We start from the raw sequence: 24,911 nt of genomic DNA, 5'->3' as shown, positions 1-24,911 counted from the left end.
ATTTTTCAATGAAATTCAAGACTGTAAGTCACACAGCCATTTTTAAGATCAAACACTGTAACACAATCCAGTCCAAAGATAAACTAATTTGATACTTACACACTGAGAAATGATGGTGGGAAAATATGAAGTCTTGTTTTCTATAATCAGACCACTATGTTTCTGTAACAGCAGAAAGTTTTGTGTGGACAGTAAAACCATTACAATTTCTAACAGACCAATGGTGTCGAAGGTGAGTCATGGTGTGCCGGTGTGTGCAGTGCGGTGTGTATGTTTGTGTTCCAAACAAGGCTGCAGCGAGGTCCTGCACACAACATGGGTTAGCACTGCCAGAATACTGCAAATTCATTTCGTATGTACATATTTGATTTTGAATTAATTTGGGCTATTGCATGTTCAAAAACATTTTGTTGCTGTCAATTTTTTTTGTGACTCCCCACTCTGTTACATTGCCCCATGAACTTGCCCCCCACAGTTTCAGAAAATGAGCTGCGGATGAAGGAAGTTCAGAACACCTTTCCTTCTCTTCGTCGAGGGTTTTTGAGATAGGGTCTCCCTAGGTAGTCCAGGCTAGCCTGAACCTGAACATGACACGTGGCCTTGGCATCCAGAGTTCTTGTATCAAAAACACGTGACACCACAGTGGGTTTAATTTTATATTGGGAAGCGGGGAGATGACAGTCTCAGTGTCTCTTATAGCCAGGCTGGCCTTGAACCGATCCTTCCCTGGCTAGGATTACAAGCACGCACCACCATGGCTGGCTCTCCAAATATTTCTCTATAATTAAGTTAGTCTTGCTACTCAGAAATCTAGCCCCCACACTGCAAATTTTCAATGGCTGGGTTACAAAAGCTGCTCAAAAAATATGAGCCATAGCAAAGTACCTAGAGTCTAATAACTTGCTAATTTTCCTTTTAAAGCATAAATGTGTAAGCCTGATATAACCACCGACTCAGAATCCCTAGAGTAACTAACTATACAGTCTATTAAAAGTGTCCTGGGCAAAGCGCCCAAAATGAAATCAGCCCTGCTCATCTGCTCTCCTGTGTAACATCTAGGCCAACTTCCCTCCTCTGTCTTGCTGTGCTCCACGACTATTTTTAAAAGCTAAAGCTAGAAATGCTTTGCTGGGAGAACAGCCCCACATATTGCTCACCATACTCTACGAGAACTGCTTATTATTTGGGATTCACTACACATTCTACCTAGAGGAAAGTATACAGTCAGGGTCACATGAGCCACAGTTCCACACAAAGATGCAATAGGTGGTCATCGAGGCCTCTAACAACTCTGTTGGTTCTGACTCATCAAGGCGAAAGAAACACATCACTCATGTTTTCAGTACACTGAAATCACCACTTGGACTTTAGGTTATTTCTGGGCTTTTAAGTATCATATAAAACAATACAAATATATTGATTTTTCAAACACCATTTCTTTGGAAACAAAGATCTTGCTAAGTGACATAGGCTGGCCTCCAATCCCAGATCTTCCTGTCTTCTCAGTGCTAGGATTACAACTTTGCATCACATGTTAGCCTTAAATATACACTTCATAATTTCTGTAGGATATTTTTCCAGAAATTATCAAAAGGAACACGTGTTTCTGATATTCTGCCAAACTGCTCTTAAATGCTTTCACAGTTGATCTAAAAAGTGATGCAAACATCCTTTTAACCCTGTACTTCTTTATTAGGAAGCCTGGCCTTTCATCCTTTCTTGAGCTCCTGCAGGGATCTTACGGAACTTGGCTTGCCCTTGCTTCCCTTTGTCATTGCTTGTTGTGTTACTGTGCATCTGTAGCAGAGATTCCCAAACTATCTACTCTCAAATACCCTTTATGTAGTCTTTTTTATTTGGCCCAGCTTGGTCTTGAATTTATCATCCTCTTGTTTTGCTCTCCTAAGAGCTGAGATTACAGAAGTGCACACCATGCCCAGCAAACCTTTTAAGATTATTAAAGATCTGAAGATTTTATGTAGATGTTATCTATCGATACTTGTCATACTAGAAATGAAAATCAACAGTGTGATACAGCACAAATTCTAAAACTCAAGAAAAGCCAGCACATTCTCTGTCGGCTCTGCTGGGTCAGTCAGAACTAGCCCCCTCCTGCTGCAGAGGGGCAGCAGCCGCACCTGCGCGGCCAAGGAGGATGACTCAGCGGCAAAGTGGCATGGCAGGAGGATCCAGAGACCAAAGGGAGGCGAGTGGACAGGGGAAAATACACAGACTTGGACCAGCGGGTCATAACTGAGGGGCTGGGAGTATTTATGGGAGCGAGACCACTTTCATATTATGGATAGAATGGAGGAGCTAAAAATTCTTTTAAAATTTTATTTGTACCAGGTGGTTGTAGCACACACCTTTAATCCCAGTACATGGGAGACAGAGGCAGGAGGATGTCTGTGAGTTTGAGGCCAGCCTGGTCTACAGAGTGAGTTCCAGGACAGCCAATGCTACACAGAGAAACCCTGCCTCTAACAAACAAAAAGAAAATTTTAAATTTTATTTGCATGAGTAGTTTGTTTGCACATATGTATGTGTACTGCCTGTGGGCCAGAAGAGGGACCTGATCCCCTGGAACTGGAATTATGGATGCTAAGTGGGTACCGGGAATCAAACCCACATCCTCTAGAAGAACAGAGGCCTTAACCAGTCAATTCTCCAGCTCCAACATATCTTGTTTTATATTTATAGTCAGAAACTTTTAAACTGGCAGCTGCAAGTGAGAACCCAAGCCTGGTGCACTCTGCTTCCCATAATCCATCTGTGTAAGTAACTGAAGAGGAACTAGGACAGACAGGGAGAGCAAGAATGCTTCATTTGGATAGTTTCTTTAAACTAGGAACTATATGATCTCCTGTACTCCATCTTTCTTAGAACTTTAACCATTGAACATACATCAACATTACCTTAATGTGTTTGCTCACTGTATGAATTGTTTCTATAGGCTATGGGAACTGGGCCAGGAGGAAAAGGATGGAGGTGCTGGAGGCAATGGCCTGCTTTGGCTGGAGCATTACCAGCAACACACCAGTGATGATGTACTATGCTAACTGGGTCCTGTATTACCTGAAGATTCAGTAGCCACCATAAGCAGAAAAGGAGCAGTGGCTCATGCAGATGACATCCCCAACCCCTTTGCATCAACAGCAGCACCGGAACAGTCCTAAGGAACAGCACAACTCCCAAGAGAGTGAGCTGCACTCCCATCTCACCAGACTCACTGCTGCTGAGCCAGACAGGTAACTGATGTATCCTGGGAACCATGAGGGAGGTAAGAACGACAGCCACATTCAGGCCTAGCAGACCTACACTGAGGTCAAATACAGGAGATAAATGGCACACAGATGGGTCTTCTCTCGGGTGGACAAGAAGGAAACAAGGAAGTATGTCTGAATGGTGGTGTGGCAAGACTAGCTCTGAACGGATGCGGGAAGCCTGTCGCACGCCCCATGGCATCATCTATGATGGCAAAGGACACTGAGGAGAAACTGATGGTGTGGACCACTTTGAATTTGTGTCCTGGGACACTCTGACCCAGGAATACCTCATCTCCAACTTGGCCATGAAGGAAATCATTAATGCATTCTTCTATGAAAATGGCTGGCTAGGAAACTGAAATCCTATACCCTGTTCTTGCCTGGCACCGTGGCCCAAGCTCCAGTCCCTGCATACAGTGTACCTGGGTCTGCCTTCCTCCCTCAGGTCTTTGGATTATTCTGAGCTACTCAGCCCTCTCTTTGCTGGGTGATGATCCTCTCACTTCTGGGCTGGAAAGTAGGGGAGGATGGGCTGAGGTTGTTGCTATCACCACCTTCTGTGTCTGTGAACACTTAGAAAAAAAATGGCTTCAAAGGTGTTCTCATTAAAGTAATGGTAGACACATTTCAAAATGTAACTGAATTCTACAAGTCTCAGACTAACCAAAGAGGTAAGTAAGTATATGAACTTTAGAGGAAAGGGAGGTGGTAATGAAAGTTATATGACTCATTTATTTCTCTATCATCAAACATAGGTTAAAATATCAATAGTGCAATTCTATCGTTTAAACACGAACACCTTGGTCCTAAATGAAAGGACTGATGTTTTTATGTTGATTATTGTAAATAAATGGATCTTTTTGTTGATATTGTTTTGTTAGGTTTTAAGGCAGGGTCTCACTATGTAGCTCTAGTGGTCCTAAAACTCACTATGTAGGACCAGGCTGACTTTAAACTTACAGATCTTCCAAGTGCTGGGATCAAAGGTGTGTGCCACTACACTCAGGAAATAAAGCATCTTAATTTAAAAATTTAGTTGAAAATTTTATTCTTAGATTATGTTTGAAAGATATAACCTTGGCCAGGTGAAGTAGCCTATGCCTTTAACCCCAGCACTAGTGAGGCAGAGGCAGGCGAATCTCTGAATCCGAAGCGAGTCTGGTCTACATAGTGATTTCTAGGACAACTAGGACTACATAGAGACCCTGTCTCAAAAACAAAAACAACAAGAACAAAAAACCCTCCAAAAAAAGCCCCTAAACATTCTTTTCTTGTAAAAGTTTTTTTAAAAAACATTTCATGGAGGACTGGAGAGCTGGCTCAGAGGGAAGAGCACTGGCTGGTCTTGCAGAGACATGGTTCCCAGCGGTCACATGGTGCTCACAACCATCTACAGTCAGGTTCTAGGGGATCTGTGGCTCTCTTCTGACTTCTGAAGGCACAAGGCATATATATGTGTTACACACACATATATGTGGGCAAGACACTTATACAATTAAATAAAATAAATAAATCTTTAAAAATTAAAAAAATTTAAGAGGATATTTAAAATAATTTTAGAAAATCATTTCGAACTAGATATTTACAAGAATAATTTTAAGCGGGTGGGAATACAGCTTAGCAGGTGAAAGTCCTTGCTATGCAAGCCTGAGGATCTGAGTTCAGTCCCTAGAACCCATGTAGAAAGCCAGATATATCCATGCACATCTGTAATCCTAGCGTTCTCGTAAAGCGACAGGAGGCAGAGACAGAAGAATCAGAGGAAAGACCCTAAGCTACACCAGTGTACGGAGCACAGAGACAAGAGACCCTTATGCAAGAATGAGGCAGGAGGAGAGAACCAAGTCCTAAAAGTTATTCTCTGACTTCCGTATGTTTGCTGGGCATGTGCATTCTTACATTCAAACATGTGGGACACAAATATACATACATATAGATACATAAAGATGTAAATTTAAATTTGAAAGAATGACTTTAAAAGAAACAATTTTAAAAGATAAAGTGTTTTGTTGTGTGTGTTCATGTGTGTGATTATATCACACTGACTCAGACACTTATTTTGCACAGCAAGCACTACTGATCCAGCCACCCTCCCAGCCCCCCAAATAATCTTAAAGGTGTTCCTGGTGTCTGAGGAGGTCAGAAGAAGGCAGCAGATCCCCAGGAGCTGGGTTATGGATGGTTGTGAACCACTGTGTGGGTGCTGGGAACTGAAGCTGGGTCTTCTGCAGGAGCAGCAGTGTGCATAAACTTAGAGCCAGCTCTACAGCTCCAGGCTCTTTAAAAAACATTTTATTATTACTGCTGCTGCTGCAGCTGGTGTTATAAGTTGGTACCTAGAGGCCAGAAGAGAACATCTGATTCCCTGAAGCTGCAGTTGTGGGTGGTTGTGGGTTACCTGATTTGGATTCTGGGAACTGAACTCTGGTCCTCTGAAAGAGTAGGAAATACTCTTAACTGATAAGCCATTTCACCAATCAACAGGAGTTTGAAAAAACAAGCATTTTAAAGGGAGAAAAAAGATCATAGGATATAATCAATAAATCTTTGCAAGTTAAGATAAAAGCTTCCTTTTATGCATTATAATAGGTCATTCAAACAAATGTGCCACCATTAAAGTAAAATACAAAGCTTGCCACCGGGATGAAAAGTGCATTAGAGCAGCCAGCAGTCTTCCTGTGTACCAATATACATATGGAATCCAACACTGTCATTTCTGAAAGGTCAGCCCTCATTCTCCAAGCTTAGGTCGGTAGAAATAATGCTGTATGGTTTGGGCCATAGGTGCTCAGTAAACACTCTATTTATTATTTGGAGCTCTAATCTCTCTGCATGCAATGAGTGTGGGTAATGGATTAATGTCTTTAGGAGCACTATTACAGACTTAGCTCCTTTCTGATTAAAATGGAACTTGACAAATGTTCTTTCTCCTTTTTCTACTCATTGTGTTTCTAGCCTTTTACAGCAATGATCAGAGTCTGTGCTAGCCTATTTCCCTGACACCTTTCAAGCTTATTGGCAATGACAGGGCTGTTACTGGACTCTCAAGCTTACGGTGCACACTCACAGGAAAAACAGACTCTGTCTCTGCTGCAAACTTCCTGCTTCAAGATCTAGCATGAAAGTTATTTTCCAAGTAATTAGCTGGAAGGGCTTTACAAGACAACTGCACAGTAAGTAATTTCTGCTGTTCAAGACTATGGAGAGCAATGCATATTTTAAAAGAGAAATTAATAATTTCACCAAACTCTCAAGTTTCTTCTTAGAATAACTGGACCAGAATAAGTACTTTTTGTTCTCAAATCCTATTAGTCCAACATCAACGCTATTTTCCATGTCTCAATTAAATCATATCTTTGTCAATTTCCTCATCAATTGATACTTAAATTAAAAACTCTATAGACATGGACTTGAGGGAGCTAAGGAGTTAAGAGATAAGATGCCACCATCTACAAGCAGCATGGCTGCGTCCAGAGGCATCCCTCACTCACTGGTCAGTATCTGCCATTTTGTCTGAAATCAAGCTATCTTCTTCTGCAGATGACTCACAGGCTCTGAAGTTTGCTCTCAGAACTGCTACCTGGTCTAAGCAAAAAGAAAATGTTTCAAAGCAACCTTTGTTTTCTGCTAAAATGGCCGTCTGTTCACAATACCCAGCATAACTAGTGTGACATAAACACATACACAAATTCTATCCCAACCTTTCCCAACCTGTTCGTATTACATTTTTAACTTTAAATTAGGAAGTTTTGGCAGCTGAGCATGAACAACACAATTCTGTGCATATGGTAGTGGCTAGTTAACTGTGCCGGCTTCACAGACTATAATCAACAGTGTGATATGCGCTGGTAGCAATCAGCCTTAAGGGAAATGCTGCCCAGCATCTATTTGAAAGAGAGCTGACAACACCCTCCCAAGTCCCTGTGAGTCTTAGAATCAGACCACCTCACAGCTGTCACTGTTCCATGAATGTTCCAGCTGCTGCCCCAGTGGTCTTAATGCCCCGGAAAAAAGATGGAAAGTTTTACATCTACAATTGCATGCACACAGTAAGCTGAGCCAAATTTATTTGGTCCTGCTTTGTTCTATCTCTTGGGAAATTTGAGGCCCCGCAGCCCTGCTATGATAAAGAGCACAATGTGATTTGAAAGGTTCTAAAAATACCGCAGGTTTGCCTAGGCTCACTTGGAATGGTGGATGAGTCAACTCCAAGTGTCAAATTTTGGTTCCTGATTCCCCGGGAACTGACAGCTGCAGCAAATCTTGCCAGGATTCCCTTATCTCCACGCTGCTTCTCTTTGAAGTCGTTAAAGAAGATTTCATAATCTTCCCTATTTAGCGCTAGGATTTCTGGTGGTAGCTGCAGAATGAAATGCTTGGCTGTGTTTAAAGCCACTTATAATAGTATTTGACTAAGCACATTTTCCAAGTTGCTAAGCTTCCTGTGATGGTGAGGGGAAAAAGTGCAATGGGCTGCAAACCAGGGTGACCTCTTAACCCACGGACCAAGGGAACTGTAACCAGAGGTTCATTTGTTGCTATGAAAAAATTCAGACCCAGAAGACACACATCAATTTGAATGAGCCCTGGGAACACAGTGTACAAGCTTAGGTTGTTGACTAAGAAATGGCAAAAATCATACAAAAGAACTGACTACAGGTTACTAGATTAAATAGCAAATTTCAGTTTTTGATCAGGTACATAAAACTGTGAGAAAATAAACAGTCAAGGTTTAGGGTGAAGAGTTACATATGACTAATTTTCTCAACTAAAGCTTGCAAAATAGTGCCAAGACATTTCTAAAATATTAATATCCTGATGACAAAAAAAAACAAAACAATAAAACAACCAACTTTGACCTGGCAGATCTCTGAGTTTGAGACCACTCTGGTCTACATATTGAGGTTCAGGCTGCATAGTGAGACCATTAGATAGTAAAGGGAAGAAGGGAGGGAGGGTCAAAGTCCCATTTATTTAATGATTTTCAAACCTTTTTTTAACAGTGAAATTTTATTCTCAAACAAACTATTACTTGAAGTCCCAATATATCATTCAGATAAAACCAGAACTAGGGTAGTTGAAGGCAGAAGAGGGACGGGGATATACCCCAGCTGTCTGCTGAGACACTTCTTCAGACTCTGGTGTGTGAAAACACTGCCGAGAAGTCTGAGCTTGATGAGAGGCTGTACACACAAGAACCCTGAATCTCCCAAACCCTTAAAAGTAACAGCAAAAACTGTGAATATAGCCTAAATTATAAACATTTGAAAAATACCAAAAAGCTAACACCATAAAGAACTTTTAAATTCAAAGAACTAAATAGATAAAGCTATTTCCATTGTTAAAACAAGCAAACTACATTAGAATGTGTCAAAAACACATGGAATTATTATTTTTAGAATCTATACATAGGTGATCTGGGATATTCTTTGGCTTCTCTTCTGTACTAACATGGAAAGATCTAAGACTTGTTTTCAGAAGCAAAATGCACAATCATCAAGGTACAATGCCACTCAAATTTCTCAGACTCACAGAGCAACATTATTTCTGTCTCTAGAGACAGACCTAAAATGGCTTAATCCTATATTGTCAGTTGTTTCTCTTGGGCTGGGGGTGGGAAACAGTCCAATAGTAAATACTCCAATTTTCATACCACAAGAATCTAATCAGGGGCTGGAGAGATGTCTCAGCTCTGGAGTTAAGAGCACTGGCCATTCTTCCAGAGGACCTGGATTCTATTTCCAGCACCCACATGGAGGCTAACACGCCTTTGTAACTCCAGGGGCTCCAACTCCTTCCTCTGGAATCCACAGACACAGGTGTACACATGATGCATGACATACATGTAGACAAACACTCATACACAGAAAAAAGTTTTAAATGGGCACGGTACCATCACAGACATGCTCATAGGTGCTTCCCTGATATACATGTCTCATACTCTAATTACACTAACAAGATTACCATCACAAAGTATATTCCTACCACTGGACAACCATGCCAAAACTATGTTTTTGAAGACTGAGCCCATGGTAACTGCTCAGGGAACAGTTACTAAGATAATTCTTACCTGCACTACCTTACTCAATCCTGAATCTAGGTTATTTAGAAGTAGAAAATATTTCCTATTGATTTCTAATAGTTCCAGTCTGAGAAACACTGGTTTCACATTTAAGCTGTAAATATAGTTCTAGCTTTCCAATTCTCCACTTAAGTGATAACAAAAACATAAAAGTATCAGGAACCAACACCCTGGAGCTTCTCCTAGTCACTGGTGTTCTGAGAAAGCCGCAGGGACTAATGCAAACAGTCCTAAGAGTCACTGTGGAGACACATCTCGTCCTTGGATATCAAGTACTGCTGGCTACTGCTCTCATTCCACACACTCTGCACAGCCTCAGTCTATAGCTGAGTGGGAAAAGAAGCAGACATTTGCCCAAGGCCATTCAGTTGACAAGGGACGCTCAAAGGACCGAATCCCAGAGCCCGTGTTCTTAACCTCTCCTGCACACTGTATGTTCCTCCCACATGTAGAAGCTCCTATACACAATGATTACTCCACACGCTATATGTACTGGCACCCTGTTGCTGGATATTTGTTTGCATTGATATTCCGAGACTGCCAATAAAGTTTATTTTGAATCAGAGGGTGATTAGCAACTAGTGGACCAGGATTAGCCATAGAAGTTTTGGAGGACCCAGGATACATATAGAGACACAGGAAATAGTAGGGAGAGGCTTAGAAAGATTTGTAGGCCCTTTTGGGTCATAGAATGAGACAGAGAGAACACTGTTTTCTTCTGTGCTGCTTCTCTGATCAATCAGGTTTTTACCCCAATATCTGACTCCCGAGTTTTATTTATATAGAGTAAATAAGTACATACTTCATCTGGCATCCAACTTGGGGGACGAGATCATGCGGTAGCCACACGCCACCAGCTTTGTAGTCGCAGCCAGCTCTATCATTAGGCAGCCCATGCTCTCACTTTCTGCTACACAGTTTCTCCTGCAGGTCCCTGTGTTGGCTCTTCAAGTGGTTCACTCCCTCTCCCTACGGGTAGCAGGCTTTCCCTGGACCCACTCCCTGGGCTGCTGCTGCTGCTGCAACAGGTCGGCTGCTACAACAGCTACCTGCTGTCACCTCTACACACCTTCAGCCCCGACCCCCATGCAAGCAACTGCAGGTGCCCTTAGCGCGGCCGGCCCATGAAGCACAGTGGCAGCCCGCTGCAGTCCCAGCAGCTAGTTTGGCTGCCTAGTCACCATTCCTGCACACAGGACCCCCACTACAGCTGCCCACACACACCACACAGAGCTCTGCCATCACCACAGTTGCCCCTGTGGACAAACTGAAAAGTCATCAGATCTGGTGAGACACCCGGGAATTCTTACGAAGGGAATTAGGATTTATTTATTTATTTATTTATTTATTTTTAAAGATTTATTCATTATATACACACTGTTCCTCCTGCCTGTACACCTCCATGCCAGAAGAGGGCACCAGATCTCATTACAAACGGTTGTGAGCCACCATATGGGTACTGGGAACTGAACTCAGGACCTCTGGAAGAGCAGCCAGTGCTCTTAACCTCTGAGCCATCTCTCCAGCCCCAAAGGTTTTATTTAAAAGAAAAATCTTTCCCACATTAAGAATGTGAAATGTTACAATGCGGGGAGTTAGGATTCTGTATGATTCCACAACAGATGGTTTAAAATTTTAAAAAATAAATGAAAGAAGAACCAACATAGCTAGGATAGACATAATGTGAATTATAATTATAATCAGTTTGATAATCATATTTTATCCTTAAAATAGTGGTTTGATATCTATGCTAAATAAAAATATTGATTGATAAGATACAAGTCTTAGAAAGACTGGCCAATGAAACTAAGAAAAGTATTCACACACAGATAGAGGAATTTAGAGCAGAACCTACCACACCATGCCATGTTGAAACTGAAGAGGAGAGGCCAAAGGTTATCAGAAAACCAACCTTAATTTATCTGGTTACCATACAAAAATGACCACCAGATCATAGGTAATCCCAAAGCTATGCAGAAGTTAACTGGAATCCTGTAGAAGTGTTAGTTTTGAGGGGATTTTTTTTTTTTTTTTTTTTTTGGTTTTTCGAGACAGGGTTTCTCTGTGGTTTTGGAGCCTGTCCTGGAACTAGCTCTTGTAGACCAGGCTGGTCTCGAACTCACAGAGATCCGCCTGCCTCTGCCTCCCAAGTGCTGGGATTAGTTTTGAGGGGATTTAAGGAAGTAGTCATTTCATATGCATTCACTTTGTTCATGGGCAACATGGGGACAGAATTATCCCCCAAGATAGAAAACATTTAGCTACAGCAATACTGGAAGCTGACCCGCAGTTACAATGGTAAACATGGTGGAAAGCTTATCAGTGAAGGTCAGTCTGCTGATTTGCAAAGACAGTTTGTATTTGATTGATCCTATGTCATACAACAGCCTTGACTGCTTGGGATAGGGTTGAAGAATCAGGAAAGAGGACTGAGTCATTTACTAAATTTTTTTTTTTTTTTTTTTTTTTTTTTTGGTTTTTCGAGACAGGGTTTCTCTGTGGTTTTGGAGCCTGTCCTGGAACTAGCTCTTGTAGACCTGGTCTCGAACTCACAGAGATCCGCCTGCCTCTGCCTCCCGAGTGCTGGGATTAAAGGCGTGCACCACCACAGCCCGGCCCATTTACTAAAATTATACAAGCCCCAAAAGAAGCTTTTACTGATTTTTTTTTTTTTTTTACTTTGCATCATACTACCTTCTACACATCTCCTACAGGAATTCTTATGCAGAGAGAAGATAGTATCTTAGAATGGAAATTTTTTTTAACACGAAGAGTAAATATTAAAGACCTATATAAAAAACAGTTTCTGAATTGATTCTGAAAGGAAAATGGACTTTGCTAAGTAACAGGAATAGACCCAACAAAACCTATGGTTCCTTTTACTAATGTTGAAATGGCCTCATTATGGCCAGAAAATGAACATTGGCAAAGAGCTTGCAGCAATTTGGCAGAGATTAGCATCAAATAGTCCAAAAGCAAGAGACTTCAGTTTATAAAAAGAATTAATTGGACCCTTCCTCACATTGTATGAGGAGAACTAATTTCTGGAGCCCCTACATTCTATACGGATGCAAATAAATCAGTAAAGGCATGTTATAAGTCAGGAAAAATAAGTGGCTCATGATTTCATTCAAAAGTCAGAATTATATACTATTCTCATGGTATTATTAGATTTTTTCAGAACCTATTAATATAGTTTCTCTCTCTCAATATGCAGAAAGAGTTATTTTATATATTGAAACTGCTGAACTTATTCCGGATGATTCAGAATTAACTTTGTTATTTTTAAATTACAAGAAATAATCAGAAATAGAAATCATCCCTTGTATATAATCCATATCAGATCTCATATGGGTCTACCAGGCCCTCTAGCACAAGGCAATAATGAAATTGATCAGCTATTGGTAGTAAATATGCTAGAAGCTTCAGAATTTCATAAGAAACACCATGTCAATAGCAAAGGCTTGAAGAAAGATTTTTCTATCATTTGGTAACAAGTCAAGGAAATTATAAAAAAATGTCCTACTTGTTCTTTGTATAACCAAACTCCACTACCTGTGGAAAGTAATCCAAAGGGTAATCAATAAAATAAAATTTGGCAATGGATATGTTTCATTTTGTGGAGTTTGGAAAATTCAATTCAATTCAGTGTGTACCATACCATAGATCTTCAGGATTTCAGTGGGCAACTGTTTTGAGTTCTCTGAAAAGACTGATTCTGCAATTACACATTTATTAGAAGTTATGGCCATTATGGGAATACCCATTTAAGTAAAGACTGACATTGCTCCAGCCGATGTTTCTAGTAAAGTGAAACAGTTTTGCATATTATAACATAAAGCATATTACAGGTGTACCACACAATCAAGGACAAGCAGTTATAGAAAGATCCAATTGCATTTTAAAAGATATGATTAATAAACAGAAAAGGATTATAAAGACCCCCAGAGATAGATTACACAATGCTTTATTAACTTTAAATTTTAAAATTCTAATGAGAAAGGAATGACAGCTGTGGAAAAACACTAGATAGTAGAAAACACCCTGTATACTTTAAAGATGCATTGATCTCAGAATGGAAACCAGGATATGTGTTACACTGGGGAAGAGGTTTTGCTTTTGTATTCATGGGAGAAGAAAATCTATGGATATTACCAAGATTAATAAAGATTAGATTTGAACAAGAAGACCTCTTGGTTAGGTGAGGCAATAGTTCATCAAAAGCATGACCATTCCATCTAAACTAACTTACAAGACTAACAAAGGTCTTTCATGTGATCAGATATAACCCGCCAAAAAAGGAAACTCCTCAGAGTTAGGGTTGAGGCTGGATTTTGTTTTTATCTTTCTAGGAGATGAAAAGCATTCAACCAAGGAATCTGAAGACAACTGGGCAAATGAGAAATCGGAGGAAGAAGGATGAAATATCAAGAGAAAATGTCCCGAGAAAAGGGATAAATTAAAATAATGGTATAGCACACTTCCAAAAGGATAAAATTTCATAAATCTTCCCAGTTGTTTGTTTCTGCTGTTCTCTACAGACATATAAGGCAAATGGTCTTTTTGCAGTCCCAATTCAATGAAAAATTAAAGCTGGCTTTGGAGCTGGAGTGTGGCTCTCTCCTTCTCTAAACCCAAGCATGCTTGCTAAAGAATATCGCAAAATCTGTTTCATGTCAGAAAAGCTACTTGATATGAAATAGAAAAGCCAAAATTAAAGGACCATTCTATTGCCACTAATCTCATAACTCTGTTTTTATTTCGGCACTTTAAAACTTTTCTTAAGCGGATCTCTATGAGTTCGAAAGCTGGTTCCAGGACAGGCACCAAAGCTACAGAGAAACCCTACCTCGAAAAACCAAAAAGAAAAAGAAAAAAAAAAAAAAACAAGCAAACCAAAAAAACCCTTTTCTTAAGGCATAATAATATCTAAAAATTTATAAACATTCTCTTGTGATATTAATGTTCATATAGAGCACTAACTAATCTAAGAATAGGCTTCATTTAACATCTTGTATGTGATTTTGGGCTTGAATCTGAAGCAGGTAACTAGTAACTAAGTTTCTGCACCTAGTATACACTTAACAAACTGCGGTCTTTAACCGCTTGAATATCAGCTGCATATGAATTTTAAATATTTACATTTCTACAGTGAACCATAACCATTCCAGGTAAACCTTTGAGGTCTCTAAGATGATGATGGGACCCTGTAACAATAAATTCACCTGAATTGTGGTAATGCCACTAATCTGACAAACATCACCCAAAATCAGCTTTGGACTATAAACTGCTTTGGACAACTTTAAAATGGTTAGTTAAGATGGTCCAGACTCATAGGGTACTCCAGTCAGGACTTCAGCTAAGCCCTGCACTTTCCATCACACTGATACTGGACAACAGTTAGCTCTCCCGGGAATTGACCCTTATCTCAGTTTTCTCGGGGTTCCCTAAAGATGCTATTGTCTATTTCAGACAACAGAAAGTAAATTTAAGAACATGACATCCACATTCCCAAGAGGCATGGTGAAGTGTTCTCTCTCTCTCTCTCTCTCTCTCTCCTCTCTCCTCCCTCCTCCCTCCTCCCTCCTCCCTCCCTTTCTTCCTTTCTCTAAGATAGAGACTATGAAGTCCCAGTTGGCCTGGAACTATGTAGCCCAGGCTGATCTCAAGTTGTTATTGGTCATGGTCAAGAAGGAAACTAAGCAAAAGAGAAGATTAGATTCAGGAATCTCAATCTTAAAAGAAAAAGGACAGATACAGAAATAATAGAATAAAAGGGTATATTATTGAATCTACTTTTAAACTAAAAAAAAAGGCAACTACTAGTCTCAAATATTTTACACTTGTATGGATTTTTGTATATTGATAAAATTTAAGGTAATCTTTGTTATACTGTATATATTTCTACTCTTATTTAAGATATTGTACCTATGCAACTCATTTAACAAAGGAATGTAAAGTTCTAGTCCTTTTTTCATTGATTTTTTTGAGCTCTACATTTTTCTCTGCTCCCCTCCCTGCCTCTACCCTCCCCCTTCAATCCTCCCCCAAGGTCCCCATGCTCCCAATTTACTCAGGAGATCTTGTCTTTTTCTACTTTCTACTTCTCATGTAGATTAGATCTATGTAAGTCTCTCTTAGTGTCCTCATTGTTGTCTAAGTTCTCTGGAATTGTGGTTTGTAGGCTGGCTTTCTTTGCTTTATGTTTAAAAACCACTTATGAGTGAGTACATGTGAAAATTGTCTTTCTGTGTCTGGGTTACCTCACTCAAAATAATGTTTTCTAGCTCCATCCATTTTCCTGCAAAATTCAAGCTGTCATTATTTTTTTCCTGCTGTGTAGTACTCCATTGTGTAAATGTACCACATTTTTCTTATCCATTCTTCGATCAAGGGGCATTAAGGTTGTTTCCAGGTTCTGGCTATGACAAACAAAGCTGCTATGAACATAGTTGAGCACATGTCCTTGTGGCACGATTGAGCATCCTTTGGATATATACCCAAAAGTGGTATTACTGGGTCTTGAGGAAGGTTGTTTCTCAATTTTCTGAGAAATTGCCACACTGACACCCAAAGGGGTTGTACCAGCTTGCATTCCCACCAGTAATGCAAAAGTGTTCCCTTTTCCCCACAACCTTTCCAGCATAAGTTGTCATCAGTGTTTTTGATCTTGGCCATTCTTACAAGTGTAAGATGGAATCTCAGAGTTGTTTTGATTTGCATTTCTCTGATGACCAAGGATGTTGAACATTTCCTTAAGTGTCTTTTAGCCATTTTAGATTCTTCTGTTGAGAGTTCTCTGTTTAGGTCTGTACTCCATTTTTTAAAATTGGATTTTGTGATCTTTTGGTGTCCACTTTCGTGAGTTCTTTGTATATTTTGGAGATCAGACCTCTGTCTGATGTGGGGTTAGCAAAGATCTTTTCCCATTCTGTAGGCTGTCGTTTTGTCTTGTTGACCGTGTCCTTTGCTTTACAGAAGCTTTTCAGTTTCAGGAGGTCCCATTTATTAATTGTTTCTCTCAGTATCTGTGCTGCTGGGGTTATATTTAGGAAGTGGTTCCCTGTGCCAATGCGTTCAAGTGTACTTCCCACTTTCTCTTCTATGAGGTTCAGCGTGGCTGGCTTTATGTTGAGGTCTCTGATCCATTTGGACTTGAGTTTTGTAATAGATATGGTAATAGATATGGTTCTATTTCCATTCTTCTACATGTTGATATCCAGTTATGCCAGCACCACTTGTTAAATATGCTTTCTTTTTTCCATTGGATATTTTTTGCTTCTTTATCAAAGATCAGGTGTTCAAAGATGTGTGGATTGATATCTGGGTCTTCTATTCGATTCCTTGGTCCTCCTGTCTGTTCTTATGCCAATACCAGGCTGTTTTCAGTACCGTAGCTCTGTAGTAGAGTTTGAAGTCAGGGATTGTGATGCATCCAGAAGTTCTTTTATTGCCCGGGATTGTTTAGGCTATCCTGGGTTTTTTGCTTTTCCAAATGAAGTTGAGTACCGTTCTTTTGAGGTCTTTGAAGAATTTTGCTGGGATTTTGATGGGTATTGTATTGAATCTATAGATTGCTTTTGGTTGTTCTTTAAGTTTTGAGCAATGCTTTAATAGTTGCATTTATTGCATCAGACTCACAGTTAGAATGGGACAAATAATACTGATTACTGATGGTTAACCTCAAGCAACAAAAGTTCGTTCTTGATCCTCTTTTATTTTTTATTTTTTAAAAATATTTATTTATCTATTATGTATACAATATTCTGTCTGTGTGTATGTCTGCAGGCCAGACCTCATTACAGATGGTTGTGAGCCACCATGTGGTTTCTGGGAATTGAACTCAGGACCTTTGGAAGAGCAGGCAATGCTCTTAACCACTGAGCCATCTCTCCAGCCCTTGATCCACCATGTGGTTTCTGGGAATTGAACTCGGGACCTTTGGAAGAGCAGGCAATGCTCTTAACCACTGAGCCATCTCTCCAGCCCTTGATCCTCTTTTATAAAGTTAGCTCAAGAGTCACTGAAGGGTAAAGTCAGACATCTTGGATAAAGGAATGAATAAAGCCCGGAGCGTCTTGTCTCAGCCCACTGCTTTCTTACTTGGCAGTTCAAGTGATGGCCATACCTGGGTCCTGACACCTTGCCTGTGCTCTTCTTACTCTTACAAGCAATTGCATTTTGTCCCATCTCCTGTACCTCAACAAAGGCTGCTCATGTCCATATCTCATTTTGGACTTTGAAAAGTTCTTGAGTTCACACTGTGAAAAACTGACAGTGTTCCTTCACTGTGCCAAACAAGTGACTTGTTCCCCTGCTGCAGATGATTTTCTCCAGTGCGTCTGCGTGTGACCTGCCAGTGTGGCTTTTAGTCTCAAGGGGAAGTAGTGACTTTGGGAAGGCAACATTAGGGCTCATGCCTATTATCACAGTGTTGGGGGGCCCCGGGCAACAGGAATGATGGGACTCTTAGGCTAGCCTAGGCTACAGTATCTCAAAACAACAACCAAAAAAAAAAAAAAAACCCTCAAAACCCAATTTTCTTCCAGATGGCTGTCAGACACTGTATATTTTAAATGATTCTTGGAAGCAGAACATGTGTTTCATGGCATCTTTGATGTGCATGAAACAAAAAGGTTAATTACACATCAGTTTTGCCTGTGCTGCTTGCTAGCGTTTTTTGTTTTTTGTTTTGTTTTTTTCTAAGTGAAGGAGAATCTAACTGCTGTGACCACGGGGCCATGGGTCATGCTTTGAATTCTCTATGCAAGCGTGAGGTTTAAGAACCCAGTGGCAAACTGTAAGCCTTTATTTTTGAGGTATCATGTTGGGCAGGGGTATCTTATGGCAGACTAAGAATTTTTTTTTTTTTTTTTTTTGGTTTTTCGAGACAGGGTTTCTCTGTGGTTTTGGAGCCTGTCCTGGAACTAGCTCTTGTAGACCAGGCTGGTCTCGAACTCACAGAGATCTGCCTGCCTCTGCCTCCCAAGTGCTGGAATTAAAGGACTAAGAATATTTTTTAAGTGGAAAAGATAGCTTTGGAAATGCTATGGTCAACTTAATTTTTGCATAATGTTTGATCAAAACTAGAACAAATCAAGTAAATTATTTGGCAATTACCTAAAAGAACAGAAGGTATTGGGGAACATTATGCATAATTTTATAAAGAACAAATCTTGGTAGACCAATTTTATTTTCAACTTTGATAGAGTGATAGGCCATATGGGCAAAAGGAAGAAGTTTGTTCTCCTTAAAATTATGTAAGATATCTGGCCTTCACTGAAGTTTCTTATCTGGTGTCACATGGTAGTCACCAAAAAGAAAAAGCAACTCATATTTTAAAAATTAATTGTCAAAGCACATAGTGAGAAGGTGTTAAGAAATAATGGTATGCCGGGCGGTGGTGGCGCATGCCTTTAATCCCAGCACTCGGGAGGCAGAGGCAGGCGGATCTCTGTGAGTTCGAGACCAGCCTGGTCTACAAGAGCTAGTTCCAGGACAGGCTCCAAAACCACAGAGAAACCCTGTCTTGAAAAACCAAAAAAAAAAAAAAAAAAAAAAAAAAAAAAAGAAATAATGGTATGTTGGACATGGTGGCACATGTCTTTAATTCCAGCACTCAGGAGGCAGAGGCAGGAAGATCTCTGAGTTTGAGGCCAGCCTGGTTTACAGATTGAGTTCCAGGACAGTCAGGGCCACACAGAGAAATCCTGTCTCAAAAAACCAAAAGAAAAAAAAAAAAAGAAGAAGAAGGAAAAAGAAATAGTGGCACAAATCTGGGAAGTCTAAATACAGCTCAGAGTTTGAGGTAGGGAATTAGCCAAAAGTTTGAGATCAGCCTGGGCTACATAGTTCCAAGCCAACTAGGACTACATAGTCTCTATCTTAGAGAAAGGAAGGGAGGGAAGAGGGAGGGAGGGAGGGAAGAGGGAGGGAGGGAGGGAGGGAGGGAGGGAAGAGGGAGGGAGGGAGGGACGGAGGGAGGGGAAGAGGGGGGGTATAGTTTTGTGAAAAGTGCCACGACTGAACCACAAGCAAGGCTGACCTTTTTGAGAGCTATGTGCTAGATGTTTGCACACAACATGTGTTCTCATTATAAGAACAAGATTATCATTTTTACTTTAGTTTAATGTTAGCATTGCATAGCTAAGACTTGTACAGAGTAGAATCTATATTTCTATTAATCTTAAATGGATGCATTGACTTGTCTGAGGAGTTTCCATCTGTAAAATGAAGATTATTATCTCTAGCTTTTTCTCATATTAAATAATTGATATCAAAGCTTCTGACTCTCATAGGCACAGTCACTACATAGCATGTAGAATAGTCATTCTATGGGTGCTGAAGTATTACTTACATTGTTCTATTATTAAATAAAACTTGGGGAGTCAGATATGGGATAAAAACCTGATTGATCAGCGAAGCAGTAGAGAAGCAACCAAATGACCTCCTTCCTCCCTCCCTCCCTCCCTCCCTCCCTCCCTCCCTCCCTCCCTCTCTCTTCCATCCCTCTCTTTCTCTCCACTAATCCAAAAGGGCCCACGAATTTTTCTAAGCAACTCCCTACTACTTCCTGTGTTTCTCTATATGTATCCTGGGTCCTCCAAAACCTCTATGGTTAATTATTGTCAGCTAGTCACTAATTCTGCCCTCTAATTCAAAGTAAACTTTATTGTCAGTCTTTCAATGTGAACAAATACCCCACAACATTTCTCCCTTTTTGTCTAAATAAAAAGGAAAGGTTTTAACTTAACAGAGTAAAATTATATATAATAACAATTATCAAGTATGAATTACATTCACAATGTTCAGTCCAATTGTATTTGGCAAATTTGGAGAAAATACTCCATTATCTATCCTGTCTTGGTGAGTTCAAAGTTTTCTCTCTAATTCACTTTCTTTTTTTAAAAAACATTTATTTATTTATTATGTACACAACATTCTGTCTGTGTGTATGCCTACAGGCCAGAAGAGGGCACCAGACCCCATTACAGATGTGAGCCACCATGTGGTTGCTGGGAATTGAACTCAGGACCTTTGGAAGAGCAGGCAATGCTTTTAACCTCTGAGCCATCTCTCCAGCCCCACCGCCATTCACTTTCTATCATGACTTCTATTACCAAACTAGAAATATCTTTCTAGAAGACCTTAAAGCATTTTCTTAGGTAAATGACTTAAGCTTTTACATCTATCAACCTTATACCTTTTGCATCTCTTTTGTGAGTTTCTTTTCTGAGTTTGGTAACACGGAAAACTGTATAACTATCTAGTCTCCAACCTCATCAAGGATCAGAGGAGGATATAATATTACCTGAGTAAACAAGAAGAGCAGAGCAAACAACTTCCCAAACTATAGAAATGAGAAGCATCTAGCTGCCTGGACAATTACCCAAGTTTCCTCCGCAACATTGGGGCATCCATCTTCAGCTTACATGCCTAGAATACCAGACAGACTTTCATTTGAAGCAGAAATTTTGAAAGACTATCCTACCTTGTCTTGGAAAAGTTCAGCAGTCACCTTCTTTTGTCTCATGCTTATCCAATTTGGACAGCATACTGTCAGCAGTCGAGGCAAGGCCATATGTTACATCTTAAATGTCATATTCTGTATATCTCTGAGGTAATTTGAAGACTATCTACCTAAAATATATATTTGACCTTGAAAACATCCCTAACATGGCTACAAATTTGATTGTTATAGATAACTACTAACTTGCATTTCTTTATTATCCTAATTAGTTTGTGATAATAACTTTTAAGGACTAGAACTTGCCTACAGAATGGGGACCTTGAGGAAGGGTTGAAGGGGGAAGGGTAGAGGGAGGGAGGGGAGCAGAGAAAAATGGAAAAATGTAGAGCTCAAAAACATCAATAAAATAAAATAAACTTAAAGAAAAAAGAAACGCAATATTTAAAACTTGTGAGCATGTAAGATGAGGTCATTTTGATGAGTGCTGCTCAAATATATACCATTGACAGAGTAGTTCAGTGATGTTTTCTTAGTTCTTTATAGAAATACATTTATCAACAAAGATAAAATTTTATTATCTATTTGATTCTACTAGTTTCATTTTGTTTTTATAACTTAATACTTAAGTAAATCCAATATAAATTCATTTAACTAAAATGTGAAGGTACTGGGGAGATGACTCAGAGCATGTATTACTCTTGCAGAGGACCTGAGTTCAAGTCCCAGCATCTACATCAGGTGGTTCAGAACCACCAGTAATTTCAATCCAAGGACTCCAACACCTCTGGCCTCTGCAGGTACCTGCAATCACATGCACACACCACACACACAAGTAAAATTCTAGAATACTATCTCACAGAACACCAGTCTTTCGTATCTTACATCCAGAATGTTTCAACTTTACCTCAAAAAGAATTAATATTTAATATTTTAGCTTTCAGTAAGTCTTACAAAATGAGATTAACTTCTCATCAACATAAACTTTAGAAAACTGAACATGTCAGTGACTTCACACAAAACCCCAGTGTCATAACATCGATCCATGAGATGTCTCAGCTTACCTCGTCTCCCTTCAAAACCTCAGTGCCATCGAATTCCCGGGTCTGGTTTGTTTTTACTGACACTTCTCTCTCTAGGTTGGCTAACTTCTCCTTGGTCTCCTGAAGTTCCTCAGCCTTGGCCTCTTTTTTACGAGAAATGATGGATGCCTAATTGAATATTTAATGAGAATAAAATAAGAAATACATTCAGTTTTCTGTTATCTTGTGAAATTATCTACTTTTTGGAATTTTTAGCAATATAAAATTTCAGTATCAACTTTGCTGTTCTTTTTTTTTTTTGGGGGGGGAGGGTTTTTCTGCCTTTAATCCCAACATTCAGAAGGCAGAGACAGGCGGATCTCAGCCTGGTCTACAGAGTGAGTTCCAGGACAGGATCCCAAGCTACAGAGAAACCCTGTCTAGAAAAACCAAAACCAAAACAAACCAAAAAAACCAAAAACACTATTTTCAGAACTACAAGGCAGTTTAGCTCACTTAAGTCAATACCAATATTTTAAAAATGAAAGGCCAAGATATCAAACACATTTGGTACATTAAAAAAATTTTTTTAAAAGTATTTGTTATGCATATGTGTGTCTGCCTCAGTGTTGGCATGGCACCATGTGTGTTCATGAACTCATGGCGATCAGAAGAGGGCATCGAAATGGGAGTGACAGGAAGTTGTCATTTGCCATGTGGGTGCTTAGGAACTGAATTGGCGTCCTCCATGAGAGCAGCAAGAGCTCTTAACCACTGAGCCACCTCTCCAGCCCACGATTTATTTTTATTTGTGTGTGTGTGTGTATGTGTGTGTGTGTGTGTGTGTGTGTGAGAGAGAGAGAGAGAGAGAGAGAGAGAGAGAGAGAGAGCGAGAGAGAGCATGTGTGCTTGAGTGCCATGTGTATGTGGATGCCCTTGGAGAGAGAGAGAGAGAGAGAGAGAGAGAGCGAGAGAGAGCATGTGTGCTTGAGTGCCGTGTGTATGTGGATGCCCTTGGAGACCAGAAGGCGTTGAATTTAAATTTTCTGGAGCTGAAGCCACAGGAAGTTGTGAGCTGCCTGACCTGGGTTCTGGGAACAGGGCTGGGGTCCTCAGCAAGAACAGCAATTGCTCTTAAATGCAGAGCCATCTCTTCAGCATTTTAATAAATAAGATGTAAGTCAAAAGTTAAATATCAGGGGGCTCAAGAGATGACTCAGAGGTTAAGAGCACTGGTTGTTCTTCCAGAAGTCCTGAGTTCAATTCCCAGCAACCACATGGTGGCTCACAACCATCTGTAATGAGATCTGATGCCGTCTTCTGGCGGGCAGGCATGCATGAAGACAAAACACTATAAATATAATATTTTTTAAAGTTAAACATCAGAATCATCAGAATAGTACGAGTTTACATAATCCAAGCAGCTGCTCTTAAAGGTGAATGAGCATTTATGTGAGCTACAACTCTGAAAAATTGCCTGCCTTCCTTTCTTCTTTCCTTCCTTTCTTCCATTGATTGAGATAGAATTTCTGTCTGTAGTCCTGGCCATCCTGAAGCTCACTATGGCTGGCCTTGAATTCACAGAGATCCTCCAGCAGTTTCCTTCTGGATACAGGGATTAAAGGTGTAGACCAACACCACTATACCCAGCCTCAGGGAATTTTCTCAGCTGAATCACAATGTTCATGTTTTTGAGAGCTATCAGCCAAATCGTGGCATAGCACAAACAGCACAGAGTGAAACAACTGTGACAGAAGAATACTCTCCAGTACAAACCCTTTAAAAAGTCTATTTTCTTAGTATAACCTATAAGTAAGCAATGAAGGAGTGTTTTCCAATCTGCAAGTGCTCCAGGTTAGCAGACAAGGAGGTGAAGCAGCACTCTGTGTGGAACTGTGGTGTAGGCAGGTAATAGAAATAGAAACTTTGGTCCAAGCCAAGGCAGAGCTCACATAGTGGAGAAAGGCGAGTATCCCTCAAGATCAAAGTGCCCAGCATCTCCTATAGCCAACCTTGTGTTGATTCTATTAATTAATTCCAACAGACAAGAAGCAGAAGAATTTGAAAGTTGGAACCTGTATATCATATAATTATATCTCTTGGAAAATGGGTAGCAAAATTACAGTCAACAAATCAATTCTTTTTGGTTTGTCTTGTTTTTTGGCTTTTCAAGACAGGGTTTCTCTGTGGAGCTTTAGCATCTGCCCTGGAACTCACTCTGCAGACCAGGCTAACCTTGAGCTCACAGAGACTCACCTGCCTTTGTCTCCCAGATTGCTGGATTACAAGCGTGCAGCACCACCACCCGGCAACAAATCAATGCTTTAATCTGAGAGTGTACACATATTTTGGTTGTATTTTGACTTATACCTCCTAACATAAACTTGCCATTTAGAAGACAGAATTCCACATTCACAGAAATTGGCACACTGCATTTCAAACTCGGCCTTCCTAGTATCTGCTACTTCTTTGTTATAACATGGGGATTAGCACTGACAGAAAAGCCTTTGTTCTTTACTTCCTCCTCACCTTTCAGATAACACAGCCTTCCCCATGAACTACAGACTTAAGTATGGGAGCGAGAGAAAGGCCTTACCTGTTGCCTATACAGTGAGAGCTTGCCTTCAATTGGCTCATTTCTCATCATTTTCTTCTCAATCAACTGATTGATCTCTGTGTTTATTTCATTGACCTAAAAGACCGTAAACATAAGACATGTTAAAACTCTCCCTAGGAGAGCCAGGCGTGGCGCTGTGTAACTGCAGCTCCAGCACTTGGGAGGCTGAGGAGGAGGACAGGCACTTCAAAGTCAGTTTCTGCTCTACAGTGGAATCCTCTGAAAAAAAAACTGACTGACTGATCAATCAAACAGACAAGCATACAACTCTCCCCATGATTACGCAAACTAGTGACCTCAGTAGTGACTCCAGGACACATCAGTTTGAGTTTATAGTTTTTACCATTTCTGAAATCACAAGGAGCAGAGTTCCAACTACTGTATGAGTGGACTTTTATGAGCGCTTTAGAAACAACTTTAATAATATTTGTACAATTTGATTACTTCTATAGATTGA

The 24,911-nt window shown here is 40.1% G+C and overlaps 1 protein-coding gene across 2 annotated transcripts in view; it reads right to left on the bottom strand.

Annotated features, from left to right (window-relative positions):
* Ift81 (intraflagellar transport 81) overlaps positions 1-24,911 on the bottom strand; it is an 83,151-nt gene that overhangs the window by 36,118 nt on the left and 22,122 nt on the right. For both annotated transcript variants that reach the window (XM_057764561.1, XM_057764560.1), the window contains exons 10-11: positions 24,434-24,529; positions 21,880-22,026 (exon numbers count right to left, since the gene is read on the bottom strand). In XM_057764561.1, the coding sequence (XP_057620544.1) occupies positions 21,880-22,026; positions 24,434-24,529 (243 nt within the window). The remainder of the gene's footprint in view (positions 1-21,879; positions 22,027-24,433; positions 24,530-24,911) is intronic.

Source organism: Chionomys nivalis, chromosome 3, assembly GCF_950005125.1.
Source record: "Chionomys nivalis chromosome 3, mChiNiv1.1, whole genome shotgun sequence".
In the NCBI taxonomy this organism is placed as follows: Eukaryota; Metazoa; Chordata; class Mammalia; order Rodentia; family Cricetidae; genus Chionomys; species Chionomys nivalis.
The sequence above is the reverse complement of the archived record's forward strand: the minus strand, read 5'-3'. Positions and strand labels throughout refer to the sequence as shown.